The sequence below is a fragment of the Stegastes partitus genome, unplaced genomic scaffold (assembly GCF_000690725.1).
Source record: "Stegastes partitus isolate 25-593 unplaced genomic scaffold, Stegastes_partitus-1.0.2 Scaffold750, whole genome shotgun sequence".
In the NCBI taxonomy this organism is placed as follows: Eukaryota; Metazoa; Chordata; class Actinopteri; family Pomacentridae; genus Stegastes; species Stegastes partitus.
Window position 1 is genome coordinate 357,964 of NW_007578481.1, and position 19,688 is coordinate 377,651.

The following is a 19,688-nucleotide window of genomic DNA, read 5'->3' on the forward strand; positions in this document are numbered from 1 at the left end:
AGATGATAAATCTGGAGTAACAGTGCGATCGTATTTCACGTAAAAATTCACTTCATGTCACATGGCTGTTCGATGAAGTGGCTAACTCGTCGATGAAACTTAAACAAAGTCATTCGGCACACTGTGTAAATCACTACTTTTATGGCACATTAGGATGTTTAATCATCGTAACGCTGTTAGCAGGAGGAACAAAAGTACTGACGGTGAATATAAAAATAATACTAAGGATGAAGGCGATTACCGTTATTCAAAACTAATTTACAAACATATCAAAATGTTTCGTCACAGTAGATAGAGTTGTATTGAGACAGTGGTGAGAACAGAGCACCATCACTGAACAGCTGTACACATGTGGTGATGTGTTGAAGGACACCGAGCGCTGATATGGATCCAGATTAAAGTCAGAAAGGACGCTGTTCTGAAGGAAGCTTCCTACAAGAAGTTTATATATTTCTGAGTGGAATCCAAACAGAAATAATAAAGTTATAATCCTTAAGGTTTTGAGTCATTTGGCAACATCTATACTTACTGGTGGGATTGGCAGGTTAGTTTTAATACTGATGTAGCTCCAAGAGTTTAAAAAAAAAAAAAACTTTAATAGAGCAACTAAACTATGATGCCTTAATGTTTTAATGGAGAAGAAGCCAGTCGAGAATAAGCAGGTTTCCATCTAAGTATGAGGCAAATTTAAGGAAATCTCAAGGAAATCCTAAAAAAATGTGCAAATCATGTTCATTTTCATTCATTGGCGCAAAACTTTTCAGTTTAAATGAACCACTGCCACGTGATGGTGTCATCAAAGAGCTCCAGGTAAATCTTAAATCGCGTTTTATGTTACTTTTTCTAATATTTTCACATTTTCAAAACATATCTTTCACGTCTGCTGCATACGACTGAATGAACTGTCCTTGGTCCGCCTAACGATTTAAACTTCCACACAAAGAGGCGACTGCCCTGCGTAAATGCACCAAAAAACCAAATCTGATCACAAATCTGGGACTGATATGATGAGAAATCTTAAGGATTATGACTTTAAGCATGAAATTCAACCAGATATGATTTGAAGTAAACACATTTAGAGGCTTAGATGTCACGTTCAACAGAGCCGGCATCAAACTACAGCCTGTACTGAGAACTCAAAGGAAACATTTGAACAACCGTCATTTGGCCTGACCTTATCCACTGATTCCAGTGTAGAGATTTCAGTTGCTACATCCACCACTAAAAAGCTGTTATGTGCAACAGTCTGGTGGGCAAACCAACATCCTCTTTAGCTCCTTGATGGCCATTACTGGAAGATCCAGTTTCCTTATTTCTCAGGAGACGGCAATAATGCTCTGCGTTCTAGTTGTTTTATTTGCGTTGCACAGACTATGTCGGCATAGTGAAGGAAAATTTGTCAGAGGATTAATGAAGCACAACACAAAGTCAGGATGTATAATCTTAAGGTCCCTCTGAAGAGATGAATAGAACAAGAAATGATCCCACCACGAATCTATTAATCCACACCGTCTCTCACAGCTTAATGTCATGAGTGGAGAGTTTGTCTTTCCCTGTAGTGCAAACAGCAAAGATCACTGCTCTGTACATATGATACCCTGTTTGATAAACCCTCTGACTTGACTGACAGTGATGCAGCTTTAAATATCATCTATATACTTTTGTTCCTGTCAAACAGTATATTTCATATTTCTCCATACATTTTACAACCTTTTTTTTCTTTTCTAGACAGAATATATTAACGTTTGATATGTAAAATATTTTCCATCCACACACTCTCCAGCCATGACGGCAGCCTTTCGTCAGCACTCTTTACAAAATGAAACCACCACCGTCCCCTTTGGTCGGCCCACAGCTGTAGCTGTCAGAAAGTGATGTGGGCGCATGAACTGGTAATTCCAGATCAATGCTGATACCTGGATTGGTTTTGTTAGTTTTTATGGGACACTGGTAATCAAAGGAACAGTTCGAAGAGAGGACTGATACCACCCTCATGGCTGTCTGGTAAATGTGAAGCTACAGCTTGGAGTCGAGTTAGCTTAGCTTAGCATGAAGGCTTGAAGAAAGAGGAAACCGCTAGTCTTGCTCTGTCCAAAAATCCATCCATGAACACGTGTAAAACTCACCTCTCAACTGTTTAAAGAAGCTTAAAAACTATATAATGTTTGAAAGGAGACATTCTTCTATTTTAAAATTCAAAGTTTAATACAAAAACTTGTAATTAGCTAACGTCAACGAACCACAGTAAGATGTTGCGATGTAAGTAACATTACTGATTCAGTTTACTGGCTTTATGGCCCTTATCTATTTGTGCTAAAGTTGCACAATGTTTTAGACGTGACTATTATAGCGCTTACGGCCTTTGCTCAGCAACAGCTACATGGCTTGCTTTAATCTTTAAACATAAAAACAAGCTGGCCTTCAACCATAGAATAAATATATAAGAGGCCTTCTGGACTAAACAGTAAGGTCAAGGGGCACCCCAGTAGCTCAACTGGATAACACAGCGACCCTAAAAACGGGCTATAGTCCCCGACACAGCGGTCGTGGGATCAACTCCTGACGACAGCCATTTGCTGCAGGTCCTTCCCTGGTCTTCTACCTCATTTCCTGTCTCTCTCCACTGCTCTGATAAATAAAGGCAAAAGCCAAATAGAAAATAAAAATAAAAATGCAGACATGCTGCATTCTTTCTAACAGCCAGCAGGGGGCGACTCCTCTGAAGTCGGATTGTACAGAAATACATGAGAAAATAATCCTACTTCTCACTTAATTTGTTACCTCAGTAACCATTTTCCTCATGTGTTTATGGTCTCAATTGCTGCTTTCAAGTCTTCTTTCGCACAACGAGGTGTTCATCTAGTAAATTATGGTCCCATTCACAGTAAAATAGGCGATAAAGCAGCACAGGAATGCAAGCTAAAGGCTTCATAGAGACACTGGAGTGGTATCAATCTTCTCGTCACAATCTCGACAGCAAATAAAGTCATTTGCCAAAATGTCAAAACTGTTCCTTTAGGTCACACATACTAGTGTTTGTTTTTGAAGGAAACTGTTCCCATCATTGGTCCAAGTTGAGAAGTTCCACAGAGGAAGTTAAACTGTTCAGTTTGTTTTTAGATGTGATTGCTCTGCACAGTAGCTGTCAATGTAATCTATAGCAGAGTTAGCGTAAGTTTGGACAAAGATGAAAAAAAAAAAAAAAAAACAAAAAAAATAAAATAAAAATAACAGCAAGAACAAAATGGAAGGAATAAATCCAAAATCATAGCAGCACGTTTTCTGTCTCTGAAACACTCAGTGTCACAGTAAACTCATGACAGATGACAAGTTGGCACAAAGGACGGTGCAGAAAGTTTGGCCTCTGTCGGTATCTCTACACTCCTACAGTTTCATATAGATATATAAAAAAATTAAAAAATATCAAAATAAATTACAACACATAAATAATAATTAAAAAAAAAAAAAAAAACGAAACAAAAGATTTGGCAACAATGAGTTTCTTCCTTCCTTTTTTTTGTGGGTTATTGTGAAGTCACATGAACTTGCTTGCCCCTCTTGTCTTCTGCAAGCCGCACACAACACAAATATTTAGTATGTTAATGAGTCACCTATGAATGCCATCTTGTGATGTCCCTACCAGTTTGATACTGATGTGTGTGTGTTCTTGTCACGCTCATTTAAATGTTCTTGGTCTACACAGAGGTGAACAGATGGCTGACAGAAGTTGTGTTTTTTTTTTTTCTCTTTTCCTGAAGGCAGTGAAGATGGATGTGAGGCTTCCTTATGAGAGGCGTAAAAAGGGGGAAGGGGATTACAACGGATTTAATTCTGAACCAATCAGGAAGGAGAGTAATATAAGGGCAGACAGAGTATACAGTGTGTCAAGTGTCTATTATTCAGTTTACAGGGAGAGGGCGGAGTTATTTTCCTGTCTGTCTACCCATCGTTCACTCCTCGCCACAGTCACAGATTCAGGTCCAGTGGTAGATCTCGAGCAGCAGCGGTCGCGCTGGTCCAGTTTTTCAGTGTGTTTTGTGTGTATGCATGTCGTGTGTGTGTGTCGTGTTTGGATGGATATGCGTTTCGACGGACAGTTTCTGGCGCAATTACACGTTGGGAACAAGGAGAGAGGCTTTACATTACCTCTCTGTCGGGGGAACACAGGATCGGACACTGTGGGCAACAAGGTGGTAGGAGACGGTAACGGGAGCAGAGACAACAGGTAGTGATGATCAGAAGAGGTCCAATCAATGCCACTATGTCTGCATCAAGTAAAAGGTAAACACCGGAAAAGCTGAGGAGGAGGAGGAGGATGAGGAGGAGGAGGAGGAGGACTGGGATGGACAGTACAATCCCAGTTTATTGTAGCAGTTTGTCCTGCAGAGCTCCAGTGTCTCTATAGGTCAAAGAAATCCAAAGAAATCACTGCACCCTCCTCCAGGTCTCAGTTATCCAGCGCCTCGGCACACACCATGCTGCCATATAGCTGCTGTGGGTCCGGATGCGTCTGAACTCGCTCCTCCGCCTCGCTGTCCGTGCTGCCTTCGCTGTCGAGGCGGGCGGACGGGTGACACGGGCCGGACAGGGTGGGGTAGAGGGCGGTGGCGGGCAGTGGGCTGGGGAGGAGGTCCTCATCTGAGCTGAGGTAGTCGCCCTCAGCGGAGGCAGGGCTGGCCAGGCACAGATCCTGGTAGTTGGTACTTCCTCCACCACTGGTGACCCTGGAGCTGGGGGCCGCCCTATGCCCTCGCAGCAGCCTGATCTGAGTACAGAAGAAGAAGGAGGGTTTTACTTCAGTGAGGTTGTCTGTAGTTCAGCTGTACTTACAGAGTCAGGATTTTAAAGCCTGACATGATTGTGTAGTTATCTTGTCAGTAAATCCCAACGTAAACACCAAACAACCATGTCTTTGGCACTTCCGGCAACCAAACAGTGTATCTGAAACTGACTCCAAAAATAAATGTAGTGTCCATCTGCTTCCTGTTTACTTTCGGTTGCTTGTCATAAAATAACAAGATACAAAAATTGTTCATGAGGTAAAATATAAAAGGTGAGAAACTATAAGTGATGTTGTGTATTGTGTTTTAACGGACCACAAGTGAACAACCCAGTTCAAGTTCAGCCACGAATTCTCAACAGGATTGAGGTCTGGCCTCTGACTTGGCCACTCCACAACATTCATTGTCTTTAAAGTTTATATGCTTTGTGTTATCGTCTTGCTAGAAAACAAATCTTCTCCAAAGTTTCAGTTCTCTTGCAGACTGAATGAGGTTGTCCTCCAGGATTTCCCTACACTCTGCTGGATTAATTTCACCCTCTACCTCTACAAGCCTCCCAGGGCTGCCAAAAAGCATCATGATAATGCCACCACCGTGCTTCATGGTGGGGATGGCGCATCTTGTGCGTAGCATCTCATGTGATGGGTAAAAAGCTATTTTTTTTTCTCATTAGACCAGAGAACCTTCTTCTAGTTGACTTCAGAGTCTCCCACATGCCTCCTGGTGAACTCTAGTCTAGATCTAATATGAACACATTTCAACAGGGGTTTTCTTTTTAAGCAACAGTTGTTGTATGCAGTCTCTCCTATCTGAGATGCAGAAGCTTGTAACTCTTTTAGAGGACTGTCTTGCTGGCCTCCACACTAGTCTCTTCCTTGCAGAGTTACTCAGTTTTTGAGAACGGCCTGCTCTAGGCAGATTTATGCATGCTTCATATTCCTTCCATTTCTTAATGATGGATTTACCTGTATTCCAACAGATATTCAGTGACTGGGAAATTTTCCCTGACTTGTGCTTTTTGATAACCTTTTCACAGAGTTGCATTAAGTATTGTTTGGTCTCAATTGTGCAGTTATAGCCAGGACTTCCCCAGTCTTTATAATACAGTCACTTGAAACACATCCACTGCACTCAGATGGTCTCAACTGTGTGACTTCTAGCAGCAATCGGCTGTGTTGAAACATGTGAGCCACCTCAAAGTGGGTAAATACTTATTTGACATTTACAATTAATTGACATTATTTTGAATAAATCAGTTCAATAGTACCGTACATGAGTACATCAATGCAATAGACAGCATGTGCTTGTCATCTCAAAAGTTTAGCGCTTCTTTCCAAACAAGTGACTGAAAGCTGTCAGCTTTAGAATTAAAACTGAAGGGCAAACAGATTTTGCGGGAAAAAAAGCGGTTAAGTACACCTTGAACTGTGTCATTGGGTGAGGTTTACTGGTCTGTGAATCGTGTTAAATCGGTTTGACGAGCACTAAATGTCAGGTACTGGGAATTTTTTGAACCATTTGTTGGGTGTGAAAAAAACCCTGTGAAACCCACTGACATGTCTGTTTTACCATTCATGGGTTGCGTAAATAGGGCCGTGGGATGTTTACAGCAAAATCAGAGCACCCACCTGGCAGTCGAGTCAGGGAGGGGTGCTCTGATTTTAACTGTGTACAAGATCAAAATTCTACATAAATGAACAAATTTAAAGAGAAAAAAAACAAGCGCTTGTGGTTTATTGCGGCTGTCCAGCTGTGCAGCAGTCTCTCTTGCCTGACAGAGGAGCTATATGCTAATCCTGCACGTACCACAGTGACTCACAACAAATCTCAGAGGTTTTTGTTTTCCCCCAATCAAACTCTTAGGCAAGTTGCAGGGCGCAGGGGAAGGGGAAACCAGTGGTTAACCAGTGGAAATGTTTTGACTGTGACAGCCTGCTAAGCTACAGCAAAAAAAAAGAAAGAAAAAGGAGCCATGTTTTTTGGGTCATTTTCTAATATTTTGTATTTTTCAGTAAAGCAGGTTAGTTAATATTAATATAATACAAAGATTTATATTCCAAAGCATTATGTCTTTGTAGAAACCCCAAAACGCTTGTCAAATAAATGTATATAATTGTGTACACATATTTGATGAATTCAGCTGCATGTATAAAATGTGCCATCATGTATCAGCAGCATCAATGTGACTCAATTGCAAGAAGATGGCTTGGAGCTCTACACTGAGATTTTTCAAAATGGCTCATTGCTTCCTCATCTGTACTCACGCAAGTTTCAGTCTCATTTATAAAACCACTGCTTTGATTAGAAATAGAAAAAAAGCCATGCAGAGGAGCGGTAAAGGGCAGGGCGGTCTCATCACGCCTCTTAACTTTGAACACACTCCCTCCTTGTCACGCACTGCCACTCTCTGAATGAACAAACTCAGAACTGAGCGAGAACTTTGAGACCAATCAGGGCAGGAAATTATCTCCATAAACCCAAGACGTCATTGAATTTTCTCAAAACCGCAAAGCAGCCTGCAAGTAAAAGCAAAACATGTAAATTAGCTATACTGGTGCTTCATTTTTCAACAGAGTGAGTTAACTGTGCATAAAAGCTACAGAGCTGTGGGTTTAACAAGAAGACAAGGAGAAAAAAAAAACCTTTGTGAACGTCACACACCTATCTGTGTGAACCTCAGTCCTCTTTCAGGATTAAAGTTCACAATGAATCAACTGGTGAGAACGCAGCTGTTGGGGGAGAGCAGTGGTCTCCTGTTACAAGAAAGACACTCAAACAGCTGTGTGTGTGTGTGTGTGTGTGTGTGTGTGAGAGAGAGTGTGTGTGTGAGTGTGTGTTGGGGTGGAAGTGGTGTCTGTAGGCTGCACGTAGATGACAAGATTTTTCGGTGGTGGTGGTTAAGCAAAGCTGCAGCATATCTGTGTGCGTATATACAGTACACACATACTCCATTTACCAAGTTTCACTTATGCCGAAAAGAGCGACTAGCTGTGCGTTTGTCATCTACATTCTTGAAACCCTAACAGATCATGAAATGTGACTGAAAAACAGGTGCTAGACACGATTTGTCATCATGTGGTCGAGACAGAAGGCCACCATCTCTGAGTCTAGTGCTGCTGGAGGTTTCCAAATGTTAAAGCAGATTTTATTTTCTCTCGATCGAAGGGAATCAGTGGGTTTCTCTGTATAATATTTAAAGGAGCTGAGCTTACTACGTGAAGTGCTCTCAGATGACTTGTGATTTGGTTCTATACAGAGAAAACTCAGTTATAACTGTCTCTGGGTCAGATTACACAAGATGTTTTATAGAGCAAATATCCCTGAATCTCTGCAAGACAGGTTTCAAATAGAGGACAGCACTCAAATCGGTCTGGTGTCTTTTAAAGCTGGAGTAGGCAGTAATTATTTGACGTCATTGGGAATTTTTTTTCTTAACTATTTGTACTTTTAAATATCAAAACGTTGCCGAAAAATGCTCAGAAGCACGATGTGATGTCTCAACAACCGGCAACGTTATAGAGCCGGCTAACAAAGCTATTAGTCTGACTCACCGGATGTAGGATGCGGATACAAGCCAGCGATCATTTCAAGTTGTCTTTCCATCCGCTACCTGTGAGTAATTCAGCTGGCCCTTCCCTACCTGTGGGTTACCGTTTTCTTCACAACAGGAAACAACAACAGCAACCTCCAAAGCTAGCAACCCACCACGCTAAAAATGTTAAGCTTGGCAGAGGATTTGGCTTGTGCAGTAAGGAAGTTGTGCAGTGAATTATCCACATAGAGCAAAAGGATCATGTGGTGCAGTCAGACCATTATCTACAACACAGTAGGGTGTCTAGCCGAGACTACAAAGATATAAAACAAAGGAAGCAGCAAATTCTCTGATACCGAAATTAATTTTCTGCGGATTAACTAATTACCTCTGAGCTCTCTGAGAAGCAGTAAGAAGTTCACTGGAAACAGATAATATTTTCATGCTCAGGGTCAGTAAGGGACACAGTGAGGACGGCATGTGTTGTTACCATGGTGTTAACTGCTCCCAAACAGTACTACTTCATGTACTTCATCCATGTTGAAAATGCTACTTGTGACACACTGGTTATGAAACTCTGTACTTCTGAATTGAGTAGTACCTCGTTCTTGAGCTCAGTGATCTGGTCCCGCAGCTGGTTGATGTATTGTCTGGAGTCTGAGTGGTTCAGCTGGCCCTGGATCAGCCCTTCCTCCTTCTGAAAAAACACCCACAGCTGAAGGTCACAGTCCTTTTAATTGGTAAAATATTGTTAAACTGCTCGAATCAGTGACTCTAAATGTAAATTGTCGATGTATGCACAACTACAAACAAAGTCACATCCAGGCAGACGAACCTGTATCTCCAGCTCAGCGATCTTCTGCCTGAGTTCAGCCATGGCAGCCATACTGTCGGCTTCCCTCAGCCGCACTGCCATCACCTCCTCCTTACTCTGTGTGTATTACATGGGGGAGAAAGAAAGTGGGTCAACAGAGAGACAAAGACAGAAGATGACATTTTCTGGTTAATGGCTGCCTGCTGCTGTGGCTGCAGATCGTGGATAACTGTCCCATCATCAACATCCTGCTCTGGCCTTTTCCTTCATTGCATCTGCGAATCTTCTCAGGATATGAATTCCAGAATTTATAACCAGACTGCCAATTTCCCCATCCGCTATCTGTTTCAGCTCTACAGAATCTATCTGGTCTCCCTTCTCTGTGGTTTCATGCTCTTCATTAATGTCTTCATCCATTCAGTGTCTCGTTACTATGTGTTCTGATACCATTTAGCCTCGCTCTTAGTTAATTCTCTCCCCTCCTGCAAACTCATTCCTAGTCCCTCTGCCCTCCGTTCAGACCTTGCAGTCGAACTCGGCCTGCTTCCTTTTCATCTCGTTGAGCTGGGCCTGCAGAGCTTTGTTCTGATTGGCCACCATCTGTAGCCGGTCCTGCAGGGCGGATCGTTCCTGCTCGTGGCGACCGATCAGTTTGCTGTGGATCTGGTTCTACAATGGAGGAAGTCAAACAGGAGACGATGAGAATAGGGCGCCAACTACTGTAAATAATGAATTAATCATTATGAAAGGAATCTTTACACGTGTGAAAATAAATGCCTGACAATCACAGTTTACTAAAACTTAAGCTGAAAACCATCTGACCAACGGCCAAGTTACTAAACTAACAGGGATGTGAAAAGGAGTAAAAACTCTGCACATTTATGAAGTGACCCTTTAGCTTAAGAACCAACTGACTATTTTGTTTATGTTGTCATTACATCTTTATTATTCGTTGAGGACAATGCTTATGTATTAAAAGGGAAAACTGTAAATGAAAGAAGGTAGTGTTTTGTTGTACTTTCTTAGGTGTTATGAATGGGACAAGAATTAAAGGCAGTATACTAAGAAAACACTTTTTTCAGGTAATCGGTTCCATATTCGGCTAATCGTTTAAGTTTAAGGGAAAAACAAATCCCTACAAGTCATATGTTGTATTGTTTCCTACAGTATCCTGACGCCACATGACCCATCTACCTTTGTTCATTTTCATGTCACCATTCATACCAAATGCTTGCAGCAGATCGAACTTTTTTTTTTGCGCCTTATACTCGTGTATATAAAGAAAGGGAATGCCCTCTCTCATTGGCTGACAGTAACGCTGACCTGGCTCTCCAGCTGCAGGGCTTTGAGTTTGACCTCTCGGAGCTCAGCCTGACCCTGAGCCTCCCTCAGTCTCACTGTCATCAGTTTGTCCTGCAGCTCGTTCATGGCGTTCTTCTTCGGGGATTCCTTCCAGTGTCCGCCGCCGCCGCCGGTGCTGCTGCCGCGGGACATGTGATGCTGTGGGGACAAAGCGTGAGCGGGTATAACTCCGTGCACACACACACATGGATACTTTACACCAAAACGGTTTGTGTGTTGTACCTGCCAGCGCTGGTTCAGCTCAGTGACGGTGTCCTGCATCTCTCTGAAGGAGCGCAGTGTCTCCAGCTCCCTCAGCTTCATCTGCTTCACCTCCTCCTGCAGGGCCGCCACGTTGTTCTCATCCGGCAGGCAGCTGCTCCTCTGGATGGACGAACATTTCAGGTTCAGCAAGATGTCGGCGAACAAGTTCACAAGGAAGACAACTGTGGTTAAACCTCGGTGATGCACACGATGCATTTTGGTGAGTGACACTTTGCTCGTGAGAAAACAACCAGCATTACTGCCACATGTTGCTGTCTTCAGTCATCTTAGTGTGAATGTCATTAATTTCGCAGGTATTTTATCCATCCAGCTGCTGTGGAGTCATTTCAGTCTGGACCAAAGTTCTCACTAACGGACAAACAGCTGCTTGCGTGGTTACAAATGTAATATTGAAAACTGGAAAAGATCTAATACAGTTAAGTCATTATCATGAGGAGCTGTTGTGTCTCAACACCTCTCAAAGGAAAATCAAAAGCCTGAACACTCAAGCATGTGTTCCTGTCATTCACTGAGATATTATCTTACAGTAAACTAAACTGTAACATCAAACACATTCACAGAAGCTGATCACTCTGTTCTCTCCCACGCAGTCAGCTGCTGTAGCTCACCTTCTCCAGGTCTAACACTTTGTCTTGCATTTCCTTCAGCGCTCCGAGCAACTCGGCCTCGCGCAGCCTCGACTGCTCCAGCTGGGTCTGCAGGTTGCTCACAAACTGCTCCGTGTACTGAAAACAAACATCGCAGTGTTACACTGTGGACCACATCGGCGGTGCTTTGTGCCGGCTTGAATCGTTTTCTCGAGCCGCTTTCTTAAATATGTGTTGCTGTACAGACTCTAAACTGAGAAAGCTGCTGCTCAGCTTGTCTGGGTAAGTTTCCATTTTCTTGTCAGTTGCAGACGAGCTGCATGGATGGAGTTTGTCATGGTTAGCAGTTGAGCTCAGTTCAGATTACCACAGTGTGTCTGTGGGTGTGAATTCTGCCACAAGCTGCCGTTTTTAATCCCTTTCTCTTTCTGTTTTCTGCTGAGAAAAGAAGACACTGAGTGAACCCATACTATCCTGCAGTCTTCAATCATTGTATGTCTCTGCCTTTTTCCCCCCCTGAGAGATACAGTTGTTATTAAGCCACATTCAGGGATACAGTTGATTCCTGGCTGCAGCCACAAAGTTACTGCATTCTTCCTCATTTCTCAGACAAATCGATCACTGCTTTATGATGACTTGCAGCCGATCTCGACAGCAACATAAAAACTTCATCCAAGGCCTTGAAAAACGTAATAAATTCTCCTGTTGTGTCCTCGGTAAACATCTGGGTCCAAATAACCTTCAAACTTCAAAATAGCTGATCACCAAAATCTGAATCGAGCAGCACTTTTGAGTCAGAGTTATGTCACAAATTAGGAAGCTACTGTAGGTTTTCATGTCACCACATCAAGGTGAAACTACAAAGTGATGCGTTCGAGAGCAGCGGAGAGACAGAGAGCTGACTGGAAATGTATTTTCCTATCAGGCTAAATACTGAAAAAAAAAAAAAAAAAAGCTCGAAATTGGGCGAGCACATAGCGTGAGTGCAAGATTTTCGATTTGTCATATCGAGCCTCCCGGCCTTTGTTATCAAAGAGAAACTGCGAGTGTCTGGAGGTGTGTGAACCCTGGTGGGTGATGGCTGCCGGCAATTTGAGCTCAAATAAAATCACTTGTCACGAAATCAGTGGCGGTTCAAGTAACTTTTGGTTGTCAATTTAGTCAATAATTAGCTTGGCGCACGTCTGTCACGCCGTCTTCTCGCACATGATCGTGAGTTGCTGAGGCGAGCTTGTGCATTTTTACTTTAAATCAGTGTTTAGCAGCACGAGCAAAGACCACGAGGCTGTTTTTGTCTATGCTAGTGAAAGGTCCATCTAAAACCGACAGCCTGCGTGCTTATCACAAACACAACGTGGCGCTATATTTCTGAATACGCTGCTCTCATATATAGCAGGAAATCATATAAGGACACTGAGGATTATTCAGTCTAGGCATGTCAGAATATTTCAGAATCTAACAGTGAACAGTTTCCATATCCTTCACTTGATTAAAAGTAGAAATACTACATGTAAAAATACTTCAAGTAGAAACCCTGCACTGGAATGTTAAGTATTATGAACAAATTCTACTTTAATTACCAGAAATAAAACTTTTCAATGAGCAACCACTGCTTTGAGAGTGTTACACGATTCACTACATCATAGTTAAGATAGCGCAATTAAACACATAATATTCTATTGGCAAATATTATGTATAATAGTGGATCACATCTGACACATTTTTTTAACTGTTTTGAATGTAAAATCTAAGCTTGTGAACTAATTTGTAGCTCTAAACGTAGCAAAAAGTACAAATACAGTGTTTTAATGTGAACTGCAGTAATTCAGAAGTGCTTCAAATCTTCAGATCTATTTGTTGTTGTTGTAAATGGACAATTTTTTATGAAACCAGCAATACTAAAATAATAAATCATTTAAAAGTCCCCCTAAATAGTATAGAGTGGGTTTGGGAGCTTTGTTAGCTTATTGTTTCATGATGGAACTGCTGTTTATTATGTCAATAATACTGCCTGTGACTCTGTTTGATTCTGTGCAAAATTAATAAAGAAAACTTGAATTAAAAAGTCCCCATAAGGCAGATGATTTCACATAAACATCAAACAAAGTTGATCAAACTTTTTAAAATAATACAATAATAGAATATCAATTCAGATTAGCTGTGTCTCACAAACTCTGCAAAGAGGAAAAATTGGATACTTGAAAAAATGTGGTATTGCAAAGCTTTGACTTTGTCGTCCTCAGGCTGAATGCAGTGCTGTTTATATTCAGACAGCAGTAAAAGCTGCATGTTATTTGTTTCTACTCCAGAAAACTGGATTTAAACGATATTGTGATTATGAGAGTAAATTGCTTTAGCAGTGAGGCTGCTTACATCATTGTTTGTTGAAAACTGTAGACTCCTTAGAGCCTGTTACAGATGTAAACATCCAGCAATTTATGGGAGAATAAGCACTGTAATCTAATAACGGCTTCACTTTAAAGTCAGTGTGTTGCATCCAAAACTAAACTGTGGAAACGCTAACAGAGTCCAGCGCATCAGTCTCGGGTGCTGAGCTCTGCAGGGTCGGTTCATGAGTGAATCACTCATATCCTCTCAGCTTCATGTGGAAACACGACCGTGTGAGTCGCTTCTTTGTTATCAAAAGGAGCTCAAAGAAAAACTGCAGGAAACAAAAAAAATCAGCGCACATTTCTGTTGTGACTGTGACAAACTGGTGCCTTCGGCAAATAATTACACAAACCCGGGTTTTCCCTGACTTTCTCTGTGTGAGCAACCCATCCCGCTAAGGCTGCACGGTTTAGCGCTCCCACCCAGGGCGTGTAGTTCCTGATGAGGGTGTGTTTGAATATGACAAAGTGGAAGCTTGACTAATGTGGAGGGAGCTCAGAAAATGCAATCGAAGCAGCGTGGTGGGTGATCATCAGTGACAACGTGCACATCTCAATACATTAACAGAGATAACGGCAAACATTTAAAGACAGGATGAGGAATTTTTAACCTTTCGTAGCCGTATTTTGCGTGCGAGTTGCTGTCTTGGTGGTTTTTGTGCACACGGAAGTGACAAGATGTTCCTACTTGATGTGGGTTCAGGCTTCAAAGAAAAACATGCTAATGTTTGAAATGAAATTTAACACATTGGTCAAACCTCAAGGATACAAACAAGGCATTTAGTAAGTAACAGAATATGAGCAGTGAGTAGAGTCTTCATTTACAAGAAAACACCACAGGAAATGTTTTATATATAATCTCTCAGTTTGCTAATTGATTGATTGATTTATTTATTGGTCTCAAATTAATATTATGAACAATTTTTGTTGTTTGACTTTTTTTTCAATTAGTGATAAGTTGTGACAGAAGAAAGTAGTGAGACGTGTAGAACAGAACAGTCTTTGAGCTGGCGTTTGAATTAGAAATGTTTTGTTATTTTCTTTAAAGTGAGAGTAAATCAGCCAAATAAAGGCAGCAGAATCAGTGACTAGAGAGTTATGATTTGGACTTTTGTAAGTGTGAGTGACGAGCCATGTTAAGGAGGCACGGCTTAGAAGAAGCTCAACGACCAGGGAACTTAAATATATCACTATAAAATTTACAATATAAATAAAAAATCAGGTGTGAAGTTGGAGGGAGTTGCCAAAACATCCGACATGCAGTTCAGACAGAGCAGCTTAAATTTCTATTTTCGTGTTGTACATTATAGATGGAGTCACCATGTTGACACAGAAATCTAATGATCTGTGATGTTTTTAATGGAAAAACTTTACATTTTGGAATTATTTTATTTGTTTGTGCAGTTTTATGTCTTTATCAACTTGGTTATCATCTACTGACTTGATTTAAACGGACTTAAATGATCCGTGGTTGTGTTTCCGCCTGATGAATATGAATTTTTAACACCCTCACACTAGAGGTCAAAGGGTGCAAACTCTAAAATAAACTTTGATGGAATCTGTACGTTAAGAATTTCCTCGCAAGCTCATTTTTCTTTCATTAAGTTGTGAAACACGTCCTACACTTTGCGCTTCCATTGAACTCTGAACAAACAGTGATGTGGCAAAAATCATTTCCCAATTTTTTTGCCCCGAGATCGACCTCAGGCCCTAAGCGGATTTGACAACTTCAAGAAAGGTCACAACTGCTGCGGTTTGCGTCTATAAACGGGTATAATAAAAGAAACGGTTCAACATTTGAGGAAGTAGACTTCTTGTGAAGAGTCTGTAGGTTGAACTCAGCAGGAAACATGAAGCTTTCGTTCATTTACCTTCTGCTGCTGCAGCTCTCTGATGGTGTCCTGGGCTTTCTCCAGGCTCTCGCTGGCCGTGTTGCACTGCTGCCTCACCACCGCCAGCTCCCGCTTGATCACGTAGTTCTCCTCGGCCTCCTGCGCCCTCGTCACCTGACCCTGAAAAGCAAGGCCAGAGCAGGACCGGAGGTCAAGATCGGCTGGAGAGCTTTCAACTTCAAAATTCAAACTATGCAGGGAAAACAAGGTAACTCTGGTCAATATTGGGAATGCAACATTCTTAAAGTGAAGAGGAATTTGGTTACACGTTTTTTTTTTTTTTTTAAGCCTTTAAAGGAGCATTTTCTAAATTTTGGGAAAGATGCTTAGATGCTTGCAGAGAGCCAGCCGAGAGGATCAATCTGTAGCTTAAATAGCACAAAAAATGTGGGTCGCTTGGCTCCGTCTGAAGGTAACTAAATGCCTGCCAGCACTGTTAAAGCTCACTAATAGACACGTTATAGCCTCTGAAATGCACAAATGACGAGTGTTTTTAGGCTACAAACTAAATTTCCCTCCCAGAAAATTTCATTTTTACACTCTTGTGCAAACAAAATATGCTGATTAGAGAGTCTTAGATGTACCATTAGGCTGATTTGAACAGACTATAGCTGTTTCCTTAGTTTCCAGTGCTTATGTTCATCTATGTAAACCACCTTCTGGTCGTAGCTTCATATCTTCTTTTCTCATTTATGGCAAGAAAGCAAATAAGCGCATTTCCCAAAATGTCAAACTATGTGTCGGACATTTTATTAATGTCGTTGTAACAAAAAAGTGTAATAATAATAGTAGTAAAATGAAACTTTAACATGCCACATGCAGGGATTTATACAACCTCATATTGTTTTGTTTTTAATATCATGGACGAACACTACATGCATTCAGGGGTTACGGGGGTCTTGTGGACAGAACAGATATACGACATTCATGCACTTTTGTCTGGTTATTGTTCAGAAGAGGGACAGAAGCAGTGCAGGAGAGCAGTGGAGGGAGGTTAGAGGACAGCGAGGGGAAAGTGGTTGACAGTACTCTACCTGTATCAGTCTGTCTGCCAGAGCAGCACTCTCCTACAGCGCCACCGAGGAGAGGAGGAAAAACAAAGTGATGAAGAGAGTGGAACAGAGTGGGACACCAGGGAGGAGAAACCACCAGAAAAACCCAGGAGGAAATTCAAGGGAAAAGAGAGAAAGAAAGAGAGAAAGAAAAGAAATGGAATCACAGGTTGAGGAACCAATCATTTGAAGCGAATGTCGAGAAGCGTGGAGGAACAAAGAGGCAGCAGTGAGATCACTCAGAGTAAAAAGTATTTCACTGGAAGAGGAGAAGATTAAAAGCTACAGTCTCTCTCTCAGTGAGCAGAAAGGACAAACAAGTTGCTCTCTAACTGCACCAATCATCCACAGACGCAGGGATACAAGAACAAGCTCCTCGGGGAGACTACAAAAAAAAAATGAGCTCATGAATTTAAATGGTCACCACGGCGTTTAACTGGAGCTTCTCGGGTCTATTTTGTACGTCAAGAGTCGTAACCTGGCTGTTTAGTCTCAGTGATGCTGCTGATTTGTATTAGCATTTAGATAAAAGGAGTCAAAAGCCGTCGCTCACCTTCTCCAGCGTCTCGATCCTCTGCTTCAGCAGCCTGTTTTCTGTGCGTAACCTCTGAAAATAGAGACGGGGACGATTATTTGGCCTTTTCGTTTGAAAATTTTAAACCCAGGCACAGATATGTAAAACCCACACACACCTTAATCTCAATCTGTTCCTCCATTTCTTTGTTCTTGATTGTGGTGTATTCTTTCTCCAGTCTGGAAAAAAAAAAATCCATTTCCGTCAGAGGAGGATAAAACAGTAAAGTGCTTCTTCCCACTTAATGCAGCACTTAAAACAAACACACGTTACACAACACCGGATGTCGGCGCAGAAACCTCAGATTTGCTAAGACAGAAACAAAAAATCCTTCTGGGGGACATTGACTGCAGTCTCTAATGAGTGTTCTCTTACTTCTTCATCCTCTTGGGGTTGTATTTGACCTGGTAGGCCCTGAGGATCAGCTTGTCCGGACAGCTGTCAAACTGGTGGGGGATCACCTTCTGGAAATGCTGCAAGGCCCAGAGGGAAACACACACATGAGACAAAGATGCTCATTTGTTATTTATGAAGAAACAGGCAGACAGTTTTTGAGATGAGCGAAGACGAGCAGCTGAGGATCTACAGATGCCTTGTGGGCAAACCGGCTATATATTCACAACCGCGATCAAAGACAATGAACCACATTTTTTGTTTAAAATCTAATTAAAAACTTGCAAAATGTCACTCAAACCAATAATTTACTACCATAATATGTTGTCTGCACATCAGGCTACAGAAATAAAGTTCACAGATGCATTTATTTTGAATAAGAATTACTGCATGTGTGAAAACGGACACATCTGTCTCCACAATTTAATGTCAAAAAGGGGCAGGAAGACACCAACAGTACAAATCCGATAATAAATGAATAAATAAATAAATTGTAAACCAGCATCTGCGAATCACTAAACTAGTTTTTATATAAAAGAGCTGAATGACAATCAATTCATCTGACTATTACAGCTACTACTACTATATATATACTTTTTTAAGATTATTTATTTGTTTTTTTTTTGCCTTTATTGGATAAGACAGTGAAACGAGGGGAGAAGAGCCGGAGGAAGGACATGCAGCAAATGAGCTGCTGGCTGGTCGCCGTCTCATCCGGTTGAGCTACCGGGGCGCCCCCACTACTACTATATTTTAATCGTTAATTAATCGCCTCTGTCTTCTATCAAGATGACAAAAAAAAAAAAAAAACTGATCTGGTTCCAGCTTCTCAATTGTGAAGATTTGCTGCTGTTTCATCATCTCTCTCTCTCTTTGCTCTCCATCTCATTATCCTCACTGTTATTAGTCACTCTCGTAAATTCTCGTAAATAACTACAGTTCTATGGTTCTTATTTAAACTTAACTTCATTCTTCACTGCACAATATCTTTTGCTTCTGCTTTGCACGACTACAGTTATGTTTATTTTTAAGCTATTTTTCATATCTTTTTCTTGTACATTGTTCCTCACTGTGTGTATTTATTGTTGCACCAACCCACCAGAACAAATTCCTCATATTGTGCAAATTATATCTGGCAATAAATCTGTTTCTGATTCAGATATATGGTGAAAATGTGATGATATTGTAGTTTTTAAACTGTTGGTCAAATATAACAAATACTTTGAAAATGTCACCATAGGCTTTGGGAAATAATAGTGAAATTCTTATTATATTTTACAAACAAAACATTAAATTCAAGATTAAATAAAACACAAAAAGTGAAAAAAAATCAAGCTATAAGTTGAAAAACATCTGTAGTGCTGGCAGCTACCATCTTGATTTAGTCTCTAAAGTTCAGATAGTAGAAATAAAGATTTTAATCTAATTCTTGATAAGATTTTTGCTGACGAGCAACAAGACTTAAAACAATATCTAAAAATCAACACCGTGCCAGGGTTTCATGTCACATCGTGTCACAAGAAGACCGATATTAAAGCTCGCTGACGGACTGGAACAGAGTGAAACTTCTTTTTATCTCAACTTCAGATACGTGACTCGCTACGCTTGCGTGCAGAAGGGAAAGCGGCACGTGGAGAATTTGACTTGTGGCTGAATCCGTGCACGAAACGCGCTTGTGCAGAAAGCGGCACAAAACTGCGACTGCTTACCTGCGACATGCCCTCCATGTCCAGCTGAATGAGGTCAGTCTGGTTGTACTGCAGGATGGCCAAACCCACACGGAAGATAATCTCTAGGCCCTGCAGAGATCACAGATTCATGTGATTTTGCAGGTTGAAATAGCAGGTTAGCACATCGAATATGCACATCTCCCGATACTGATTCACACAATGTTTCCTACCTCATACATGAAAATATCAAAGATGCGCGTGGCAACAGGCAGAGGGAGGAAGGTGAGAAAAAGGGTGAGGAACCAGGACGAGGCGTACATGGACGTGTGGAAACTCTGGGAGCGGAAATGGACGTTCAGCTCTGGAAGCTGCTCCTG

The 19,688-nt window shown here is 41.4% G+C and overlaps 1 protein-coding gene across 1 annotated transcript in view; it reads right to left on the reverse strand.

Moving 5' to 3' along the window:
- Nucleotides 1-3,806: 3,806 nt before the first annotated feature.
- evi5l (ecotropic viral integration site 5 like) overlaps nt 3,807-19,688 on the reverse strand; it is a 38,650-nt gene continuing 22,768 nt past the window's right edge. The window contains exons 7-20 of the mRNA XM_008291583.1: nt 19,542-19,685; nt 19,351-19,440; nt 17,624-17,721; nt 17,367-17,427; nt 17,228-17,281; nt 16,657-16,689; nt 15,602-15,742; nt 11,362-11,478; nt 10,712-10,852; nt 10,451-10,627; nt 9,650-9,796; nt 9,149-9,244; nt 8,915-9,010; nt 3,807-4,765 (exon numbers count right to left, since the gene is read on the reverse strand). Coding sequence (XP_008289805.1) covers nt 4,448-4,765; nt 8,915-9,010; nt 9,149-9,244; nt 9,650-9,796; nt 10,451-10,627; nt 10,712-10,852; nt 11,362-11,478; nt 15,602-15,742; nt 16,657-16,689; nt 17,228-17,281; nt 17,367-17,427; nt 17,624-17,721; nt 19,351-19,440; nt 19,542-19,685 — 1,713 coding nt within the window. The 3' untranslated portion in view covers nt 3,807-4,447. The remainder of the gene's footprint in view (nt 4,766-8,914; nt 9,011-9,148; nt 9,245-9,649; nt 9,797-10,450; nt 10,628-10,711; nt 10,853-11,361; nt 11,479-15,601; nt 15,743-16,656; nt 16,690-17,227; nt 17,282-17,366; nt 17,428-17,623; nt 17,722-19,350; nt 19,441-19,541; nt 19,686-19,688) is intronic.